Source organism: Microcebus murinus, chromosome 2 (genome assembly GCF_040939455.1).
Source record: "Microcebus murinus isolate Inina chromosome 2, M.murinus_Inina_mat1.0, whole genome shotgun sequence".
Lineage (NCBI taxonomy): Eukaryota > Metazoa > Chordata > Mammalia > Primates > Cheirogaleidae > Microcebus > Microcebus murinus.
The window spans coordinates 114,545,443-114,564,538 of NC_134105.1; the positions used below are offsets into that span (position 1 = coordinate 114,545,443).

The following is a 19,096-nucleotide window of genomic DNA, read 5'->3' on the forward strand; positions in this document are numbered from 1 at the left end:
GGCCATCACTGCAGCTAATGTTGAGGACGGGGCTTACGAACGGACCCCCTGCCAGCCTGCAGGTCAATTTAATGACCGAAAGGAAGTCGGCCTGAACTGTCCATCATGGCCTAAGCATCACTGAGTGATTGACCGACAAAAATGATGGCTCCGATCCACCGGTTTTCAACCAGGGGTAGTTTTTGTCCCCAGGAGACATTTGACGGCGTCTAAAGACATTTTGGGCTGTCACAACTTGAGGGGTGCTGCTGGCATCGGTGAGTAGAGGCCAAGGACGCTGCTGACACCCTACAGGGCAGAGGACAGCCCCCCAGCAAGGGATTATCCAGCCACAAATGTCACGGTGCAGAGGCTGAGACACCCTGCTCCAAGCGTTTAATCAAGAGGGACTTGACCCCACTGCCGACTACCGAAGATCAGAAAAAGTAGCTGTTTTATTTCTGGGAAATTGCTGTTAGGGTTAAACTGTACAGATTTAGCCATGACTGAGAGTGTCCACATCCTGTTAGGCGAGACAGTGGGCATTGTGTATTTTTTCCAGTTTGCCTTTTTAAAGAGTGGCCCCTGGAATTTACTTAGCCTTGCTTTGGGTTAAAATCAGGAATGGAAAATTTAACCTCTAAAAGGAAAACAAACAGAAAATGAAAAGTATGTGTAATAATGGAAGCTCTGGTAACAAATTTTAGTGCAGGGTATTCCTTCTTAAAAGGTTTACTCATACTCAGGCCCTTGTACCCCATTTCTCTGGGTCACATGTGCATAACCTGCCCACATGTAACTGTGCAGAGGGAGAGCTGGGATCTGGATCCAGAAGTGTGGAATTCAAATTCCAACTCTACGGATAAGCAGTTTGAGCAAATCGCTTACCTTCTCTAAGCTCTAGTCCTCCATCAGTAAAAGGGGGCTATACCCACACCTCCCACGGCGCTGTGGATTCTTCATGCAGTCAGTTACGTAAAAGCACTTGGCAAAACCACAAAGTGCGATCTAACTGCTCACCCGATGATAATCACACACAGAGGGTCTCTCCTGCATGGGGTTATCTTTATTAGATTTCCCCACGTTATTGTTGCCTATGTAAAGCTTCTCCTGGGTGCTATTCTATTTCTTATGCTGCACTGGAGAAATATGCTTTATATCATGAAATGGAAACATTGAACCCAAGTTATTTTACTCATGACCCAAAGGAAAAACTATTGCTTCTAAGAGGACAGCATATCCCATTAAAATGAGCATGCTTAGGATGATTAGGGAGACAACATTTATGTCGCAGCTTTTCATTTTCCAAGCAATGAATTCTAGACATTACCCATTGCTTTACATCCTACAATAATTCTTGCCACTTCTATCCAGACTCATATTGCTCTTTAATTCTAGTCCATTTTCATCATGCCTTAACAGGATGCTGGATTTTTACTTCTAAAATCAACAAAACGTCAAAGGTTATAAAAAAGTTTAAAACAGAATATGCCATTCTTTGATTACAGCCAGAACTTCTAGTATAAATTAGAGAGGTGGCCCGTACACGTATGTGTTGTTTATTAGCTTTTATCTGATGATCTCAAAGTGCTCTCGGCAATCCTAACACACCCGGTTTCTCATAACTGCCCTCCGCACCTCCTCATGAACAGAATTATTCTGAGGACAAATGAACTGTGTCTTGTGATGTGCTGTGAGTTCCTGAGAATAGAAACCCCTATGACTAAACTCTCCACGAGCAGAGCAAACCGGAGAATAATAACAAATGCTTTTATCATGCAGGCCAGCTGAATCACATTTGGATTTCCATGCCACTTCAGCGAGAGGGCTATCAACACTCAACAGATGTCTGTCATGTTTGGTTTTAAGCTTGGCCTCTGTGCTATCTGCTCACTGAGGCCAACTACCCACCCCAGCTGTGTGGCTGCCTGAGGAGGGACCTCGGGTGTCTCCCTGGTGCTGTGGGGTAGGAACAGGCGGAAGTGGGCAGATGCTTACTGATGGGCCTCCTGTCATGCAGAGACAGAAAACTGGAAGTATGAAGCGGAGGAGGTAAATTTGGACCCAGCCATCTAACTTCTGATCTCCAGGGCTTGGCAAAATACAGTCCCCAGGCCAAATACAGGGGGCTGCCTGTTTTTTATAAATAAAGTTTTATTGGAACAGCTCCATGCCCGTTTGTTTACATATTGTCTGTAGCTGCTTTTGCACTACACCAACAGAGTTGGGTAGTTGTGATAGAAACCGTACGGCCTGTAAAGCCTAAAATTTTTACTCTCTGATCCTTTGGAGATTGTGCTGACCACTGCTTAGCCACAGGCTTATCATTTGAGGGAGTCTAATGGTAAATACTTCAGTTGTATTGGGGACACAAATAAATATCGGGGTCCTCAAGAATCCTTCGGCTGAAAAGGCAAAGTGTGGCTACATGAAAAGTTAATAACACAAAAGTTGAAAGATGACATGGGTCAGCACGCAACAATAACACAGTACGACAATCTTACTAGCCAGCGTGTCTTGAGTGCTCGGGTGCTGGGCGCCAAGCCCGGTATTAATACTTTTCATGCATTTTAAAGCTTGTTTGTCACACACACACACACACACACACACACACACACACACACAAACACTTTGAGGGAGATAATATTATCCATATTATAGAGATGAGGAGGCTCAGATCCAGAGTGCCCCAAGGCATGCAGCTAAAAGGTACTGAAGGTCGTATGCGTGGCCCTGAACCCATGCTCTTAACCATCAGCCGGGTGGGGCAGATAACGACTATGTCAGGAGCTCCATGGAGGCAGGTATTACTGCAGCCTGGCTTGGGCTGCAAAGGCTTCAAAGCTGGGGGCGGGGAGGGATAAGCAATGCCAAGAAGGATGGAAAAGAGTCTGGGAAACAGTCTTCCCCACATGAGAGACAGACTACATTACACGTTAACCATGATTGGCTAGCCCTAGGGAGGGCACGTGGCCAGAGGACAGGTCTTTCCCAGGACCAACGGCCCCCAGACCCTGTTCAGAGCATCCAGGAAGTGTTGCATGCAGCCCCCGGCAATGGCATCCACCCCAGTCACCACACATTGGTGGGAGGGGCCTGGGCAAATGGTGCTGGCAGGAGATGCTGGCTGCAGGTGGCTTGGCGGCGGTCACTGTGCCCTAGGGAGGGGCTGAGGCAGTCTGTCCGACGACCTTATGGGGAGAAGTGTGGCCTCCCTCACCTGGAGGACAGACTCAGGTCCAGCCTCAACACGAAGGACCATAAGCCCGTCCTCTAATGGCACCTCTCTCTGCAGCTGTCTTATGGGTGGAACTCCACACAGTGAAGACCCTGGCAAGGGACTTGGGGTCCAAACCTGGGCTGCACCACTTACCAGCCATAAGTGCCAAGACGGATCTCTTAGTCATGTAGATGTTCTCACCTGTAAAATGGGGTACCAATGCTGACCTCACGGGGTTGTCGTGGGAGTGAATGAGCTATGGAGGGGACAGCATGTGAAAACACCAGATGTGCTTAAGTAGTGATCAATGTCATTAGAGATGGAAGTTCAAGGTAAATAGCAAAGTTGGCAACAGGGGAAGGACTCTGGGATAAATGAAGACCGAACCTCTTCACTCTACAGGTCCTTTCTCCCCAATCGGCTGGGCCTTAGCTGGGATCCTGGCTAAGCACGAGAACCCGGCCATGGCTCCTGCAGCTGCAGGGTCCATGTAGCAGTGGAATAAAAGTAGTGTCACTCCCAGTCAATGCATCCTCCCCTCACACCCCCACGCCCACGGCCAAAGCTCACCAGAGGCGCCGCTTGCTAACGAAAAAAGGAAAGGAGTCACGGAAGTATGTATTCTTTCCCAAGAATATGCTTTTAATACATCTTCCTGTTCCTTTGCTGCCTCCTAATCCTCTCTCTCTCACACACACACAAACTCCCCATCTTCCTGCAATGGCAGAGAAAACCAACGTCATCTCTAGTCCTGGCCTATACATCTGTTTTGTAAACAAGCAGGTCTCGCCAGAACTAAAACTTCCTCTTAACGAAAACACACTCGCACAGTCTTGCCTTGCAAGTCAGGGCTGAACCCTAATCCAGCCTCCCAGACATTCACCGACTACGGAAAGCTACAGAGAACAACGGCCGGTCCCTGCCTTCTCCTCCCAGGGAGAGCTCGTCTGAGGCACTTCTTGACACAGAACTGAACTGGAACCACAGGTGGAAGCCCCGGCAGCTGTGACCTGGAAAAACAACCTCGTTTGTTCTTCCCTCGCCAGCCAAGGAGACCACGCAGAAGGCAGGTGGGGCCGGCCACAGCTGCCACCGTGGCTTCTCCCCCTGCCAGGGTCCCTCTGCCAGGTCAGACCATAGCGCCGTGGGATGGAGGTGTCAGAGCTGGAACAGGGAAGAGGGGGCCTGAGGCAGGCAGACTGTGTGAAACCAGAACAGCCCTGCTGCTCGCTCGGATTCATTTCGAGACTGCAGAATGTGCTGGCGATGTTTTTCTAAAGGGCAACCCCGGTGCTCCCGGTGGGAGGCACCTTCCCTTCCCACACGCATTTATTCCACCTTCCACGGGGCAGGAGGGGGCAGAGCAGGCTCAGCAGCCCCACAATCTGCATCCGTGCCGGGCACTTCAGCAGGGGCCTGAGAGACAAACCGGGCTGGAAAAGAATGTCCGTGCAGTGCATGGGGAGCGTCCTTGCCCTCACATGCCTGATGCCACAGCCCCCTGCGAACAGGAGCACGCCCTTCCCTTCCCTGTCAAGCCACAGCACCGTGGGGGCAATCAGCATTCAAAACAAACAAATTGAGCTGCCATAGCAACGGCATCTCCAGATAGTCTTAGGAGAAGTTGAGAAGCATATTCTTGTGTTTAAGTAAAAAAATTGCAATGCTAACTCCAATCAGGATTTTTTTCAAGGGACTTCCTACATGGTGCTAGGGGAATTTCAAAACCTCTCTGTACCTCCAAGGGACCATTTTGAAAAGGGTGTCTTAGCCGGGCGTGGTGGCTCACGCCTATAATCCCAGCACTTTGGGAGGCCAAAGTGGGAGTGTCGAGTGTCACTTGAGGCCAGGAGTTCAAGACCAGCCTGGGCAACATAGTGAGACCCCATCTCTACAAAGAAATTTTAAGAATTAGCCTCCAGAACTATGAGATAATAAATGTCTGTTTTTTAAGCCACCCAGTCTGTGGTACTTCATCACAGCGGCCCTAGGAAACTGATGCAGTAGAGGGGCGAGGCACAAGAGGGAAGGGAGTCGGTAAGGGGAGCATGGCAAGCTAGCTGCCACTGGCAACAACTGGAGCTCCATGCCAGCGAATTCTGGGAAAATGTCGAGCAGGCACCTCAGCGTTGCCACACAAGGGGCAGCAGCTGCGTCTGCTCCTGTGGGTGGGGGCGTCCAAAAGGAACAGAGCTTAGGAGGCCCTCGCCTAGGCATTTGTCCTCAGGCTGTGGCCCTGCCCCTCGTCACACAGTTTCCCCTTCCTGGGCGTCTTCCTCTCCTTCTCTTTGCATTAAATCCTACCTCCCCTCCATGCTTCTCTTTACTCCTGCAGCCCGGCCTCCTGAGAACCCCCTGTGGGAGAGCCCTGGCACTGAGTTCCTCCAGCCACTTAGCAGGTGTTCCCTGAAACGCCAAATGCCAAATGGGGACAAATCGGTCTGCACGTATCGTGTCACCGCAGCTCCCTCCCGTCCCCCGGGACTGAGTGACGCACATTTGCAGACAGAAGCTTTAGCAAAGCCCTGCAGTTCAACTACAACAAACGAAACCCTTCTGCAGCGAGCTTAGTAGAGATTCCAACATGTGCGCTCCCTCTCTTTGCAGCACAGTATGAACATCTCGCAGAAGGCAGGGAAACAGTGCCTTTGACAGGAACTTCAGTGAACAAGCTCTTTAGGGGCCAGCTCCTCGGGAGAAGGGTGGTGACAGGTCCTCCTGGGAGCAGGCCCCACAGAGGCGGGTCAGGAGCTGGCCCGGAAGAGGGGTGGCCTCTGTGTCAGCCTGCCGAGGGCCACCGGTGGGAGGTGCCCCAGCCTCTTCATCCCAGACCCAGCCTGAGGGTGGGCCATGACGTTCAGGGAGGGCGTAGGGGTGACAGACAGCCCCAGCTGGTGTTTCCTGATCTCCTGGGAGAACACATCCTGTTCCCGCCACCAGACCTGCCCTTTCTAACTCCTTTCCCCACGTGGCAAATAAACCTCCACTCCCCCCTCAAAGTCTATGGCAAATATCAGACAGACCAGGTACCAGGCAGGCCCCTACTTCTGGGCTCTTAGGGTGCCGTGTACACCCCCCACCAAAAGGCCCATGGTGGACCCAGGCTGCCTGGGGCCAAAGGCCAATCTGTTCCTGCCAGCCATGCACCTCTGGGGCTCAGTTCCCACCTGTAAAATGGGCGCATCATATAAAAGTGCCACAGGATTAGTTGATCTAACACGTGTAACCAACACATGACATGAGCCCCTCCTGACAAGTGTGGCCTGTCACTGGCCCTTGCATCACTTTGCCAGTCAGGCTTATGCTTCTCCTCCAGAAACGTGAGTTCTTTAAGAGCAGCAGCTGTGACTGATCACCGGCGGCACCTGGCGTATGACAGTGCTTGCTCAGAAAATACATTTAGAATTAAGTCACGCACGGCTGTACTCAGTATTTTATTTCTGTCTCTGATGATATTTCTGACAATGAAATGTATTATGACAACACGCCCTCTTCACTAATAGGAAAGTTACTTGTTTTTCTCTAAGTGGTTTTAGTCTTGTGTCCCCAACTAGCTTAGCCTGACAGGACACCCTATTAGAGGCTATTAGAGGCGAGTTTGGCTGCCAGAGCCTAGGATCGGAGGGTCACCATCCTTGTGGCCACTGTGGTCCTGGATAGTCTCAGCAGAGAATCAGAGATCCCATTGATTTATCAGCCCAAAGAGGCCTTTTTCTGTGCCTCCTTATTATTAATGGGCCACCAGGGCAGGAAGGTAGAAATCCTACTTAGAATGGGCTTTATAGAAAGTCCTTAAGGGAAACTCTTCCAACACTTACAGACCCATCCTGCCTCCCCTTAGGGATCTCATTCACTGGTAAACAACTACAGGAGAATCTGGGCATGTCTCTCTTTATAAAAATGTAATATATCTGCCAATTCTACAGAAATGCAACACATGAAAAATCACACTCATGAAAACAACTAAATCAGAGAACAAGTTCTCATAATACTAAAGAATTTACTATAGCTTTTCTTTAAATAACATTCTCCTAAGTAGATTTAAATTTCACTATAATATTTTCTTGCACAAAACTTTCCAAGGGCCTCCCCTGGTGAGTGAAGGTCCCCTTGTGTGTGGCTGACAATTTATTTTTATAAAAAACTGCTTTGTTGAGGTATAGCTTACGTATCACAAGACATTTTCTGAGCCTAGATATATTAACAAGGCAAGGTAGTTGGGGTACTGACTCACTCATTAAACTGACTGAACAACTATATAAACATAAAGCACTCTGGCTACATTCACTTATGTGTGTCTGCAGGTGTGCGTGTGTTTATAACTTTCTTTCTGCCTGACCACGCGCCTGCCTTGTTCCTGGAAGGATTCTGGGGGTGGTTGCCGCCTTCATCTTCTCCAGAAGGCCACAAGCGAGCAGCTCTGTGAGGCAAGGCACAAGGGCCGCCCCTCGCCCCTCTGGTAGCCCGTCGCTCTGTAGGCAGGCAGATCAGGGCCTATGGCACTACGGGGCAAAAAATCTAAGGACATTGGCCACTTGGCCTGTAACTGCTGAAGCAGGAGGAGACCAAGGGAGGCTCTTCAGCAGGGTCGATAGCTGTCTTGGGGGGCAGGGAGAAGTTCTGCACTGTAGGGATGACCCAGTGCCTTTTTCAACCCCTGAAACAATTGAAGGCCCTCCTCTGGCCAGAGGAGGTGGCAGGTCTGCCACCAGTAGGTCCTCATGGGCAGGCAGGTTGAGTCAACAGGAACCAGCCACCTGCAGCTCTTTTGTGGTTGCCATTCCAACATGGGGCCTCGTCACACACACCTGAGACCCAAATGGCCACCTCCAGAAGCACCATTTACTTTCAACAGGGCAGCTGGGTGGCCCAGAGGACAGAGGGCTAGGACAAGAATCAGAAGTCCTAGGTTCAAGTGCTGACTCTGCCACTTGCTTACCATGTGGCAGTTTCTCGCTCTGTTTGGCTGGTTTCTTGATCTCCTGGGCCATGGTTTCTACCCTGGCAAAATCCAGAAGTGGAACTTGAAGGTGTCTGTGATCATTTTCATCTCAAATATGCTGTGATTCTGACATATTGGCCCAGCCCCACTCTGATCACAGAAAATCTTGCCAGAGAGGTGCTGTCTACTACTCTTATCACTGAAGGTAAAAGCCAGTGGCAGCGTCCCTAAGCTCCATCCCTGCCCGATGATGACATTACCGAGAGTCACTTCTGACAACAAGGTAGTTATACTTTACATGAGCGGTACATTCCTAAAGACTTTGCAAAATTCTGATTAATGTCTCATAGAAATAAATGTAAAATTAGAGTGTCATTATTTTGAAAATTACACATAAACGGATACCTTTTTAATTTTTATATCACATTATTTCAAATTTATAAAAATTCAGAGTCCCATTAACTATGACTTATTTATAGTCCCTCAGAAAGGATTTTTTTAACCTTCAAAAAGAAGGAATAGAGGTAATGGCAGAGCAAGGTGATGACCCAGGGTCAAATTTGGTGGAGAAAGATCACAGCTTTGAAGGGACAATGCAGGGAAAACATCCAGAACCCAAGCAAACCAGGCCTCTTTAATGACCCCACAGAGAAGCCCCAGCATCTCAATATTGTTTTCCTTTGGTCATGATTCAACACTGAATTTTAGACGATTGGCCGATTAGATTTCTTTTCTTATTGAAATGACTCAGGCTTGAATCCTGTTAGAACATGTTAAACTTCAAATTTAAAAGCCTCTAAATAGCAAGTCCTCCCTTTATCCCTTGGCATATAGACGCCATTTTATGCTCTTCAAAATGGCCGAGGGAATTTTCTGAGGAAGATACATATGGTCTGAAACCAAACCAGGAATTAGGTCGGCTTCCAGTCTGAGACTTTGTGTTTAGAGGCATAGCTAGAAACTAACCATGTGTTTTCCAAACCAACAACATCAAGAAATTGTCATGAAGATCAAAAACTGCTCCCTAAATCTTCCCTTCCATGTCTACCCCCAACCCCCACTGGCCCCTTTGAATTGCAAGAACTTGTGGCTGTAACTCTATTCACAGGCCATTTCTGGTTTCCAAGTAGCTCTCTCTCTCCAACGTGAGATCACAAAGCTTTGAAAATTAGAGGCACCCCACGACTCCCACCCCAAAGAGCTATTCCCTGATGAGATGCTCCATTGAAACGGAAGGAGTTTGCTTTATAGCAGCCTCCCTCATGGAATTATAGATGGGAACATTTAACAATACAGCATTTGCAATGGTCAGGTGAGAGCTAGCCAAGTTTTTAAAAGGGATTTCACAGGCCAGGTCAGCGGGGAGATGGATGGGTGAGCAGTGGTGGATACAATTATTTGACTTTCTGAGCTGTTCTTTTGAAGCCTCTATGCTTAATAGAAAGAAAAAGAATAATCCTCTTTGCCAACCTTTTGTAGTTCGATCTTTATTGTTCCCACCGAAACCCAAAGAAAACGGACAAGATTCATTTTGTCCAGAAAGCATTTGTGTATTTTATATAGGTCCGGGCTTTGAAGCATTGATAGTTAAGTGGGAGAAAAGACAAAGATTTCTCTCTACTCTGAAGAAATCAAAAGAGAGTTTCAGACGCTCTCTAGCCTAACTCAAAACTGTCCTGGGTGGTAACTCCCAAAATACGCTTCTTTTGCTATTAAACTCAGCACGGAAATTAGCACAGGACCACAAAATGATGACAATTAGACCAGACCATAAAGAAGTGAGCCTGAAGGCAAGTGCAGACTTTTTTTGCAAAACTCGAGAACATGATTTCCGGGACAAGAGAAGCTTTCTTTTACTTATGGGCTCTCAATCACTCAACGTCCACCTCCGAGACGCAGGCCTTGTCAATGGACTGGTTGGTTCCAACCATCTACAGGACTGTTTGTTTGACTTGAGGCACAGGAGAGGGAGTTGGTAAATATTTACTCAGTGTTGAGTGGCTGGCCAGATGGTTGAAATAATCAGGTATTAAAAATAACTATTGGTCTATAGGTTATAGCAACTAACTTGATGGCCAAAGTAGGTCACCAGGAGCTTATTGGATTGCTTGCCAGTCTATTCTAAGGACAGGAAGAAAGAAAAGCATCAAATTCATCTGGACTATTCCAGCCAAAACACATAGGGCGGACAATGTGGGAAGAACTAGTGAGAATTTGGGGAGCTGGTAAGATTTTTTGCTAACAGGAAAGTGTCCCTGAAGCTATTTGGGCACTGGGCCTCCACCCCAGGAAAGGCTCACCCTAGGGAACCATTTGTGTTGTTGTTGTTTTTTAACCCTGAGTTCTGAGAACAACAATTTTCCACCTTCTTTTGTCACTTTAATGCTACTAACCATGTCAGCGGTGGGCTGGTGAGATCCCCACACATCTGAGCTTAGCATTAAGGCGTGGAGAAGGTTTCCACACGTGAGGGTAGTATAGAGTCTGCATCAAAGTCGGGGGAATTGGGAAGAAGGAAGGCGCAAAGAAGGAATGACACAAGGCATACTCGGGAGACGGGAGAACGCTCAGGGGACTCAGGCCAGACCAACCTGCGAAGTCTACACAGCCATGAAGCTGCTCCCACCTCTCCATGATCCTAGACAGTCCAGTTTGGACAGATGTTTTCTTGTCCCCCTTCTCCATAGAATCCCTGGAATATGCTCAGTGATGTCTGTTCACCTACCCAGATTGCAAGCTCTGAGCTCAAGCAACATACCCTTCTTTCTATGGAGCTATCCTGCTGCCACCAAACTCCAATTAAATACACACACCATATGCATAAAACCGCTCATTGCTGCACACAAAAACACATACCTGCAGACACAGGCACACATCCGTCAGCATATAGGCGAGCATGTACATGTACCACACACATACCTGCATAGGCACGCACTAGAACACACACACAAACACGCAGCAGCACACACACCAGCACATGCACACTGGGGCACATTCACCTACACCCCATCAGAACACACACCGGGTAGCACACGCAGCCACGCATGTTGCCAGCACGCACACCAACCCGCAACCCATAGCACTTGGGCTCAGGCCATTGCTGTGATGGACTCACCTGGCTCAGCTGTCGTCTCTCTGCTGCAGGCTGTGCTGGCCAGTCAGCCTCCTCCACGCCCTTCCCCCAGCCTGTCTATTCTGCCCTTTCCCTTGTTACACCTCTTCCCTCCAACTCTCATCATCACCACCAGCCTAGATGGCAAAAGAGCAGACCTAACTCGGGGCTGTGATTCACATTATAGCTTAGAGCCAGTACATTTACATAGTGGGGAACTGGTGAGATGCAGAGAAGGAGAGGAGTGGGGCTTGGCTTAATCCTAAATGGTGGTGTGGGGTTTACACCCCGAGCCCCCTTTCCCACCTCCATGGTCTGGCAAAGGCAACAGCATCTACAGCCCACCAAAAATGTCCTGCTGAAGCTCCTGAACTTCCCCTCTCTCCAGCCCTCCTCCCAGTCGGCTCTGGGGATGGCCACACTAAGAGTCACAGGTATGGCATACTGGGCTCTGTAATGCTGCTTGCATTTTGCTCTGGGCATCAGCCTTCTCATCGGGGTTTGCTTTGCTCCAGTCAATAGCACAAGGTTTGCACTCCCCGAGCCCAGCCTAGGCAGATGTGAGTGGACCCACGGCTAAAATTTGACATAAACAATTGCAAACTGATGATAGACATTTGTCACTCAAAGGCAACTCTCCCACTCCTGGAGGACTTAGTGAAAAACCAAACTGCAACTCAGAGCCTGTGTGTGACAGTATGCTATTCTTTTAGAAAATCTCATACACACGTAACTTTCCACACCATATAAGGATACATTCTTCTCCAACAGATTCATCACTGGCAAATTATTTAGGGCCAGAGCCTCTTTAATGTGATTTAATTTACATTTTTATTTGTACCTACACACAAGTCAGGGTGAGAAGGTATACCTGCACACGTAAGAATGGACTGAACTACAGAGTGGGGCCCATCTCTCTCAAGAAATGCTCCAAAACAGGGATATTTATTAAGAGTAAAATGGAAAATACATATTTACCAGGTCTGAAGAAAATGTAAGTTCCTAACCGTAATATGTCAGAGAAAACCCTAGTTCTACATTAACAACCCAATGTTTCCTACTCAGCAGAAAAAAATATATGTGAAATGAGGATATTCAGCATCAAAATAATTATTTCTTACCCAAACAACTGAGAGGAAAATAGCAGTAAGTGCTTACTAAGGGGAATACCTTTGAAGGCCTGCTTCAGAATTCAGTCATCGGGCGTATGATGAAGATCTGATGGGGTGGCCGATCAGGCATCCAAGAGTGCGTGCCCCAAACTGGGGCTCAGAGAAACCGTGTTTGGGGCCTGGTTCTACTCTTAGGCAAGTCACCAAACCTCTGAGTCTCATGCTCTTCGTGTATAAGAAGAGATTCCTCGTGCTTTTTCTGCTACTTGCCATCTTGAGGATCCCATAAGCGAAGGGGTCAGGAGGCATCTTGCAAAATAAAAGCCCGAGAATGGCAGTCTCGACTGGGCAAGGGCCCTGCCTGTCCTTGTCCTGATGCTTTCTATTTATTTCCTTCTCCTTGAGCCTGAAATGTAGTTGCTGAGTAGCACAAATCATAACGGGCAAGCAAAGAGGACAGCGAAAACTCCGAACATTTCCACCACTGCAATTGGGCTGCTTCAGGCAGCAATTTGCTTTCTCGTCCAGTCAGTTCTCACCAACAGAAGTCCCCGTGGGGCCCCCAATAAATCTGCAGCCCACGCACATGCGTGAGGGACGGGCCAGAAAATGCCGGACTTTGATCTTGGATTTTTCACAGGAGGCTCCCACTAGCTAGTTAAAAAATATTGTGGTAAGGTGGGAGTCCAGATGCAAAAAAGTGTTGGGAGCAGCAGGGAAGAAGGCAGTTTAGGTTCTGAATTCCGAGAGCCAATCCCCGTGGGGTAGGGTAGGTGTGGGGGGGCTAGGTAGTTAAATGTTCTTAAAAACTTTCCAATTCCAAGACCACACACAGTTCGCCTTGCGGCTAAAAGGGATGTTCAACCCTCTCATCAATTCTCGCCTCCCAGATGAGGAAACTAAAACGTTGAGAGGCATTTCGGCGGTGCAAGTTCACACTGAGATTTAGTGAGGGAGGAAGAAAAAGCGAGCATGTTAGTCTGGTGGTCCCTCCTTCATTGCACTGGGGAAATGATATTCTGTTTTACAGAGTGGGAAACTGAGGCACGAGTGCTAACGGCTGTGGCCTTCCAAGCGCTGTTTGCATGGAGGCACTTCCACATAGTGTCTCGGCTCCACAGCACGCCGCCCGAGGCCGACACCACAGCCGCCATCTCACAGAGGAAGAACGGGGCTCTGAGGTGGGCGGCTCGAGACAGGGAGGGCCATGAGGAACCGGGGCTCAGGGCAGAGCTTTCTGGCCGCACAGGCTCCCCTCTCCCTCCACCACACCGCCTGCTCCACACACCCCTTGCAGGTGGTAACAGAGAGACAGAAAAACACGTCCCTTCCTCGATGGGATTGTTTTCAACAGAAGTCTAGAGTATCCTGCGGCATGCTCTTCTCCCTGTAACCTGTTCTTTTAATCGTCAGTCCTGGGTTTGCCCGAGGAGGTAACGAAAGATATATACGTAAAGAATTTCCTGCAGGATCAGCTATAATGACAAAAATTAGAAATACGCCCAGCATGTCCCAAAATAAGAGACACTGAAGAAAATGTGATGCATATCCTCTATGAAAGTTTACATAGCAATTAAAAACTACCACAGAGGGTAAGCAGGAAAAAACATGCTTATAATAAAATAGTAAGAAAAAAAAGCACATGAAACTGTTTTTTATGATAACTATCTAAAGATATTATGCATTTATAAAAAATGTTGGAATGGAATATAAATAAGTGAAAATAAAAGGTTATCAGGCTGGCTTGTTATGGATTTTAACAAAATTTTAACTTCTTTCAATGATTTTATGATATTTTTATTAAAATACTTCAAATTAAGAGAAGAAAGAAATGATAGCTACCTGAAATATTTATTTAGTGACCTAGATCAAATCAGACTAAACCAGTTAGATATTCCACTTTTTCCTTTACATATTTTGAGGAAACTGGGCGATTGAATACTGTGATTTATGCTATAATCCACAAACTCTTTTTCTCCTTGGGGCCTTCCACTAGTTTATCAGTTCATTAATTAACGATCTCCAACAATGAAAGCCTTCCTTATTTTCTGCTTTTCCCCAGTAGTAAAGCCAAATCAGAAAAAGGAAGATATTTACTTATTTATAGATATAATGTTAGCTGGATCATATGAAATTATATCTTTTGTAGGTATAAAACAATTAAGAGTGGAAATTTCATATGGTCTAACCAGGAAATTTTAATAATGGCAGGATTATATCTTAAATCATTCTTGCAACTCATTTAGAATCATTCTATTCACTCAAAGTGTCCTGTCTGCAGTTTAATTTCTGTTTTTTGTTTTAAAGTATGTTATTTCATGCTAAATTCTCTAGAGAGAAGGTCCAAATAATATTAATTCAATATACTCCCCAAATAAATCATTAAAGTTAGTTTAATTATATGGAAACATCTAGATTTCCTTCATTCACCCACCTTTTAATTCATTCAACATACACTTATTGATATTTATGCACATTGACTCTGCTCAGGTACTGTGCTAAGTGCAGGGGTACAGCTGTGAGCAAGACAGGGGTGTCTTTTTCCCCAAGGAACTTGGAGTCATTTTTTTTTTTAGGTTGGAAGACATATAATGTCCATGCAGTGACTAAAGTGATTATTTTGTTTCAAATAACAGGTCAAATGACTGGTTTAATTATTATTATTTTTTTAACCAAATTGCCTGAATGTTGTTCAAATTGACTAACACCATCGCTTTAGAGTTAATAAGAACTAGCCTTTGCCCAAGCAGAGGTAAGAAATTTATTTTGAACTATTGCAGGTATTTATTAAATCAATTAGCTGACTCATAGATAAATACGGCTCAGGAGAAACAGGATTCCAAAAGTGCACATTTGGATAACTCTAATCCAGGAGAGTTCCCTCATGGTGCCTGGATCCTTTTAAATAAAACACAAGACACAGTGCTGGGTGACTTTAGGAAGTAAAAGTGTATGTCCAATAAAAATTTTAAAATTTTTTAAAGAATGAAAGCAAAAACACAAAGAATTTTTAAATGAAGATAGCAGTGGTTATTCACCTAGGCCAATGCTTCCCAGGACTATTTCTGGAGGGTGCCAGGCAGCTGCAGACATGGTCTCTGGGCAGCAAGTCTGAGAAACGCCAAGGTAGGGAAATCAAGTAGCCATTTGGACGAGCAGAGCCAGGCCATTGGAGGTCAAGACAAAGCGACGGTGAAAACGCCATCGATGAAACACTTGTACTGCATCACTTCAAAGCTTGCCTCCAGTTCCCCTCCAAGAAGTTTTAGCAAAGATTTGGGCCTCCAGGGGTTTGCATTTAGATGCCCAGTCACTGCGCACCCACACCAACCACCTGGCTTCCGAATGTGCATGGCCGCCCCAACCAAAGATGACCAGGTGGGTTTTGTTTCTAACTTCCTCCTCCCCCTTGACTATTTATATTATTATAATATATATTTCTCAGATATGTTTTCACTTTGGGAGAATACCCCCCTGCAGAGTAAGTGTTTTTAAAAAATTAAAATGGTGCTTTAATGGATATCTTATGACCAGATGAAGCTTTGGTCCTACCACTGGGATCACTGCTGCATTTCTGTGCGGGGCTGGGGGTGCCCAGAAATCAGAAGGGGGATGACTTGATTTCACAGACGGAGAAAATGCCCACTGCTGCCTTACAACACAATCGAGAGCAGATTAAGAATCTCAGCCATAGGTTTCTGTCTCCTGTTCCGGGTTTTGAGAATAAGAAGATAGTCGAAGATGTAATAATGGTAATAATAAATACAGCTTCCATTTATTGGCTGTCTACTATGCCTTGGACACATTGCAATCACTTCTCATCCTCATATCTCTGCAAGAACGGTATCAGGGGCCTTTCTTTAGAGGGGAGAAAACTAAGGCCCAGAGGAGTTAAGTAACTCGCCTAAGGTTGCACAGATAGGAAGTGACCGTGCTGGGATTCCATCTGTGATTGACTCTTTGCACCACGTCCAGCTGCCTACCGAAAAGCAGGGCCACTAACAACCCTGGGGGTCTTGCGTTTCCTGAGCCCACATGTCAGAGCTGCATCGATCTCCTCACTGGACCACCAGGCACATTCTCGGCCACCGTGGGACAGAGCATTAGTGGCACATTCTTGGCTACCGTGGGACAGAGCGTTAGCGGCACTGAGGAGCTGAGGGGTCTGCAGGCAAAAGTGTACCCGTGCCACCTGGCGCCATCTTAGCTGCTCCTGGCCTCAGCCGGCCGTCTTGGCAGACTGCCATTCAGGGAGGCTGCTCCTGTGGACAGACCAGGGCCTCACCCATCGTAAGGATCTGGGCATTTCCAAAGAAATGCAAATGGAAAAATGCTCAGTGGAAAATAGACGTTTTAAAGGGTTTAGGAGACGGGTCACTTCACTGAGCAAGACAAGAGAGAACACCTTCACTCGAATTCTGTCAGCAGCCTTTCCGCCAGGGGACGTGAGCGCCATCGTGGCCCTCGGCCTGGGGGCCTCTCTGGGGGCCCCTGGCCTTACTGCATACTGTTTCTGGGCTAGGATATGTTGAAAATGTTCATAGCGTTGTGTAAAAATAGCTAAAATGTCAATCTCCACAGGGCAAAGTAAGGAGCACTGGCGAATGACAATCCGGTCACCGCAAAGTCTTTTCTGCCCGTCCCTGTTTGTGGAAACAGGCCATGGCCCCATCTTGTCCGCTGGGTGGGGTTTTGCTTACCACGCTTGGCAGCCACCACCACCCAAGCAGCCTTTCATTTTCTCTGACTCCACTTCGCCCCAAAGCCCGATAAACAAACGACCAGTGAGGAGACTGCAGGTGGAGGCCCTGAAAGGTGAAACGGCCTCCCCGGGGCAGGGTCCCAGGCCCCAAGCCCAGCGTCTGAAGTGCTCTTGCCCTCAGCTCTTTCCCCCTGAAATCACCGAGTCCCCAGGCTGTCAGGGACCCTCCTGTCCCTGCACACGAGGACGGACTGCTCCGAGCTCGCTCTGGTGCCCACAGCACCGTGTGACTCACACCCGCCAGGCCTTTCTGAGAAGAGAGCTGTGATCTTGCAGTGAGCCCTGCGATTACACAGCCCTTCGAACCCCCGAGGTGCTGGCCAGGGCGGCGCCCGCCGTGGTCTCTCCTGCCCTCCCGACGTCGTCACTGAACAAGCCCCCACTCTCCCACAGGCGAGCTGCCGAGCGGAGGGGGGACATTGTTTGTGACTGCCTTCCCTGTTTCTTCACATCCCAATACAGCTTGTCCCGTTTCTTGTAAAAATGCCACATGCCTGCCGAGCGGTCCATTTTTGTCTTCTTCTCACTTGTCGTCTTCCTCACTACCCGGGCTACACAACACGCCGGAAGCCAGAGGCTCGCAGAGAAGCCAGGCTCCCGAGGCTCAGGGGAATGGGGTGAGGAGTAAGCTCTCTCGGTGGCTGGCTGTTGCTCATGGCGGAGACTTAACAAGGCACATCCTCTCATCTGCCCTCTACGGTCGGTCTGCCGGCGGCGAGGCAGCTTTCTGGCTCAGAGAGAGCTGCCTGAGGGGAGGTGGCGGGTGAGTCACCACACCCTGGACGGCTGCGGCACAGGGCAGCCCTTGGCCGGGGCACGGGGGCAGCCATGACAGGGCTGAGCCTAGACACGGACGTACGCTGGGGCCACGAGGGGGCAAAGTCTCCATGGAAGACTGGGCCTCGGTGCTCCCTTCAGGCCAGTGAAATAGTCTTTGTTGGCAAGGGCAGAAAGCCAGAGGCTGAGGGACGGAGCCAGCCAGAGGGTGAAAGAGGGCACAGAGTCTAGAGGAACGTCGCAGCAGGAAAATGGCCTGGCTGACACTTCCAGTCCCACCCAGCTTCCGTCCCACACTCCCTCTCTGTCTCTCTGTCCCTGGCCTGCCTCAGTTGCTCTCCTGCTTCCTTCCTCCCTCCTCGTCCTTCCGCTACACAGACTTTTTCTCTTTCCTTGTTATCCCTGGAAAAATCAATACCTGGAGCAGCTGGCTGTGAACCGAGGCTGCGAAGGGGCAGGTGCCCGCTCGGGCCTGACTCCGCCCAGCTCCGCAGCCGCTTGATTTGGGGGGGACGGGATTCGGAGGAGACCCCAGCTCCTCGCCGTCCCTCCACTCCCCCCCCCCTTACACATTCACAAAGAGTTTCTAGAAGTTCCCCACCACCAGCCACACACCGGCCCTACCTGTAGTCGGGAACTGTGCCTGCAGGATGGCCACGATGACAAGCACCTTCCACTTCATCTCGTCCTTTCTCCCAGGACGGGGCTGGGAGGTAGAGGCCGAGGCAGCCATGGCTGGGAGGACGACGAAGAGAAAAGGGGTCTCTTCTGGCTTTGTTCCGCCACTGCCTCCTCAGGAAGTGGAGCACCTGCCCGCAGGGCTGAGAAGCTCGCACTCCCCCTTTCGGTTCACAAGGCAGGAAGCTCCGGAGGGTTGAGGGTTGGGGTGTGTGTGTGTGTGCATTGGTCTGTCTGTCTGAATTCTGCTTTTTCTCTCATTTCACCATTGTTTTAATGTTCCTTTTTTTTTTTTTTTTTTTTTTTTTTTTTTTTTACTATATTCTTGTCTAATTTCTATCCTGAAAGGTGAAGTCAGTTTCTGGGCAAATACAGGTCTCCAACACAGGCAAGAACATCATTCGCCATTTACCTGGACTGTCAGGTATTTTATAGAGGTTGGTAAAATGACAGCATTCTGGATTCAGAGTCAGGCTTTAACGACATCTCTAACTACCATCTATTTGCTGGGTGT

The 19,096-nt window shown here is 48.2% G+C and overlaps 1 protein-coding gene across 3 annotated transcripts in view; it reads right to left on the bottom strand.

The window, feature by feature from the left end:
- The window catches only part of CD247 (CD247 molecule), a 77,164-nt gene extending 58,400 nt beyond the window's left edge, over positions 1-18,764 (bottom strand). Inside the window, exon 1 of one of the 3 annotated variants that reach the window (XM_076000359.1) lies at positions 18,529-18,764. In XM_076000359.1, the coding sequence (XP_075856474.1) occupies positions 18,529-18,637 (109 nt within the window). In that variant the 5' untranslated portion in view covers positions 18,638-18,764. The remainder of the gene's footprint in view (positions 1-18,528) is intronic. The other 2 variants (XM_012783865.3, XM_012783864.3) reach the window with 2 other exon arrangements.
- Between the last annotated feature and the right edge of the window lie 332 nt (positions 18,765-19,096).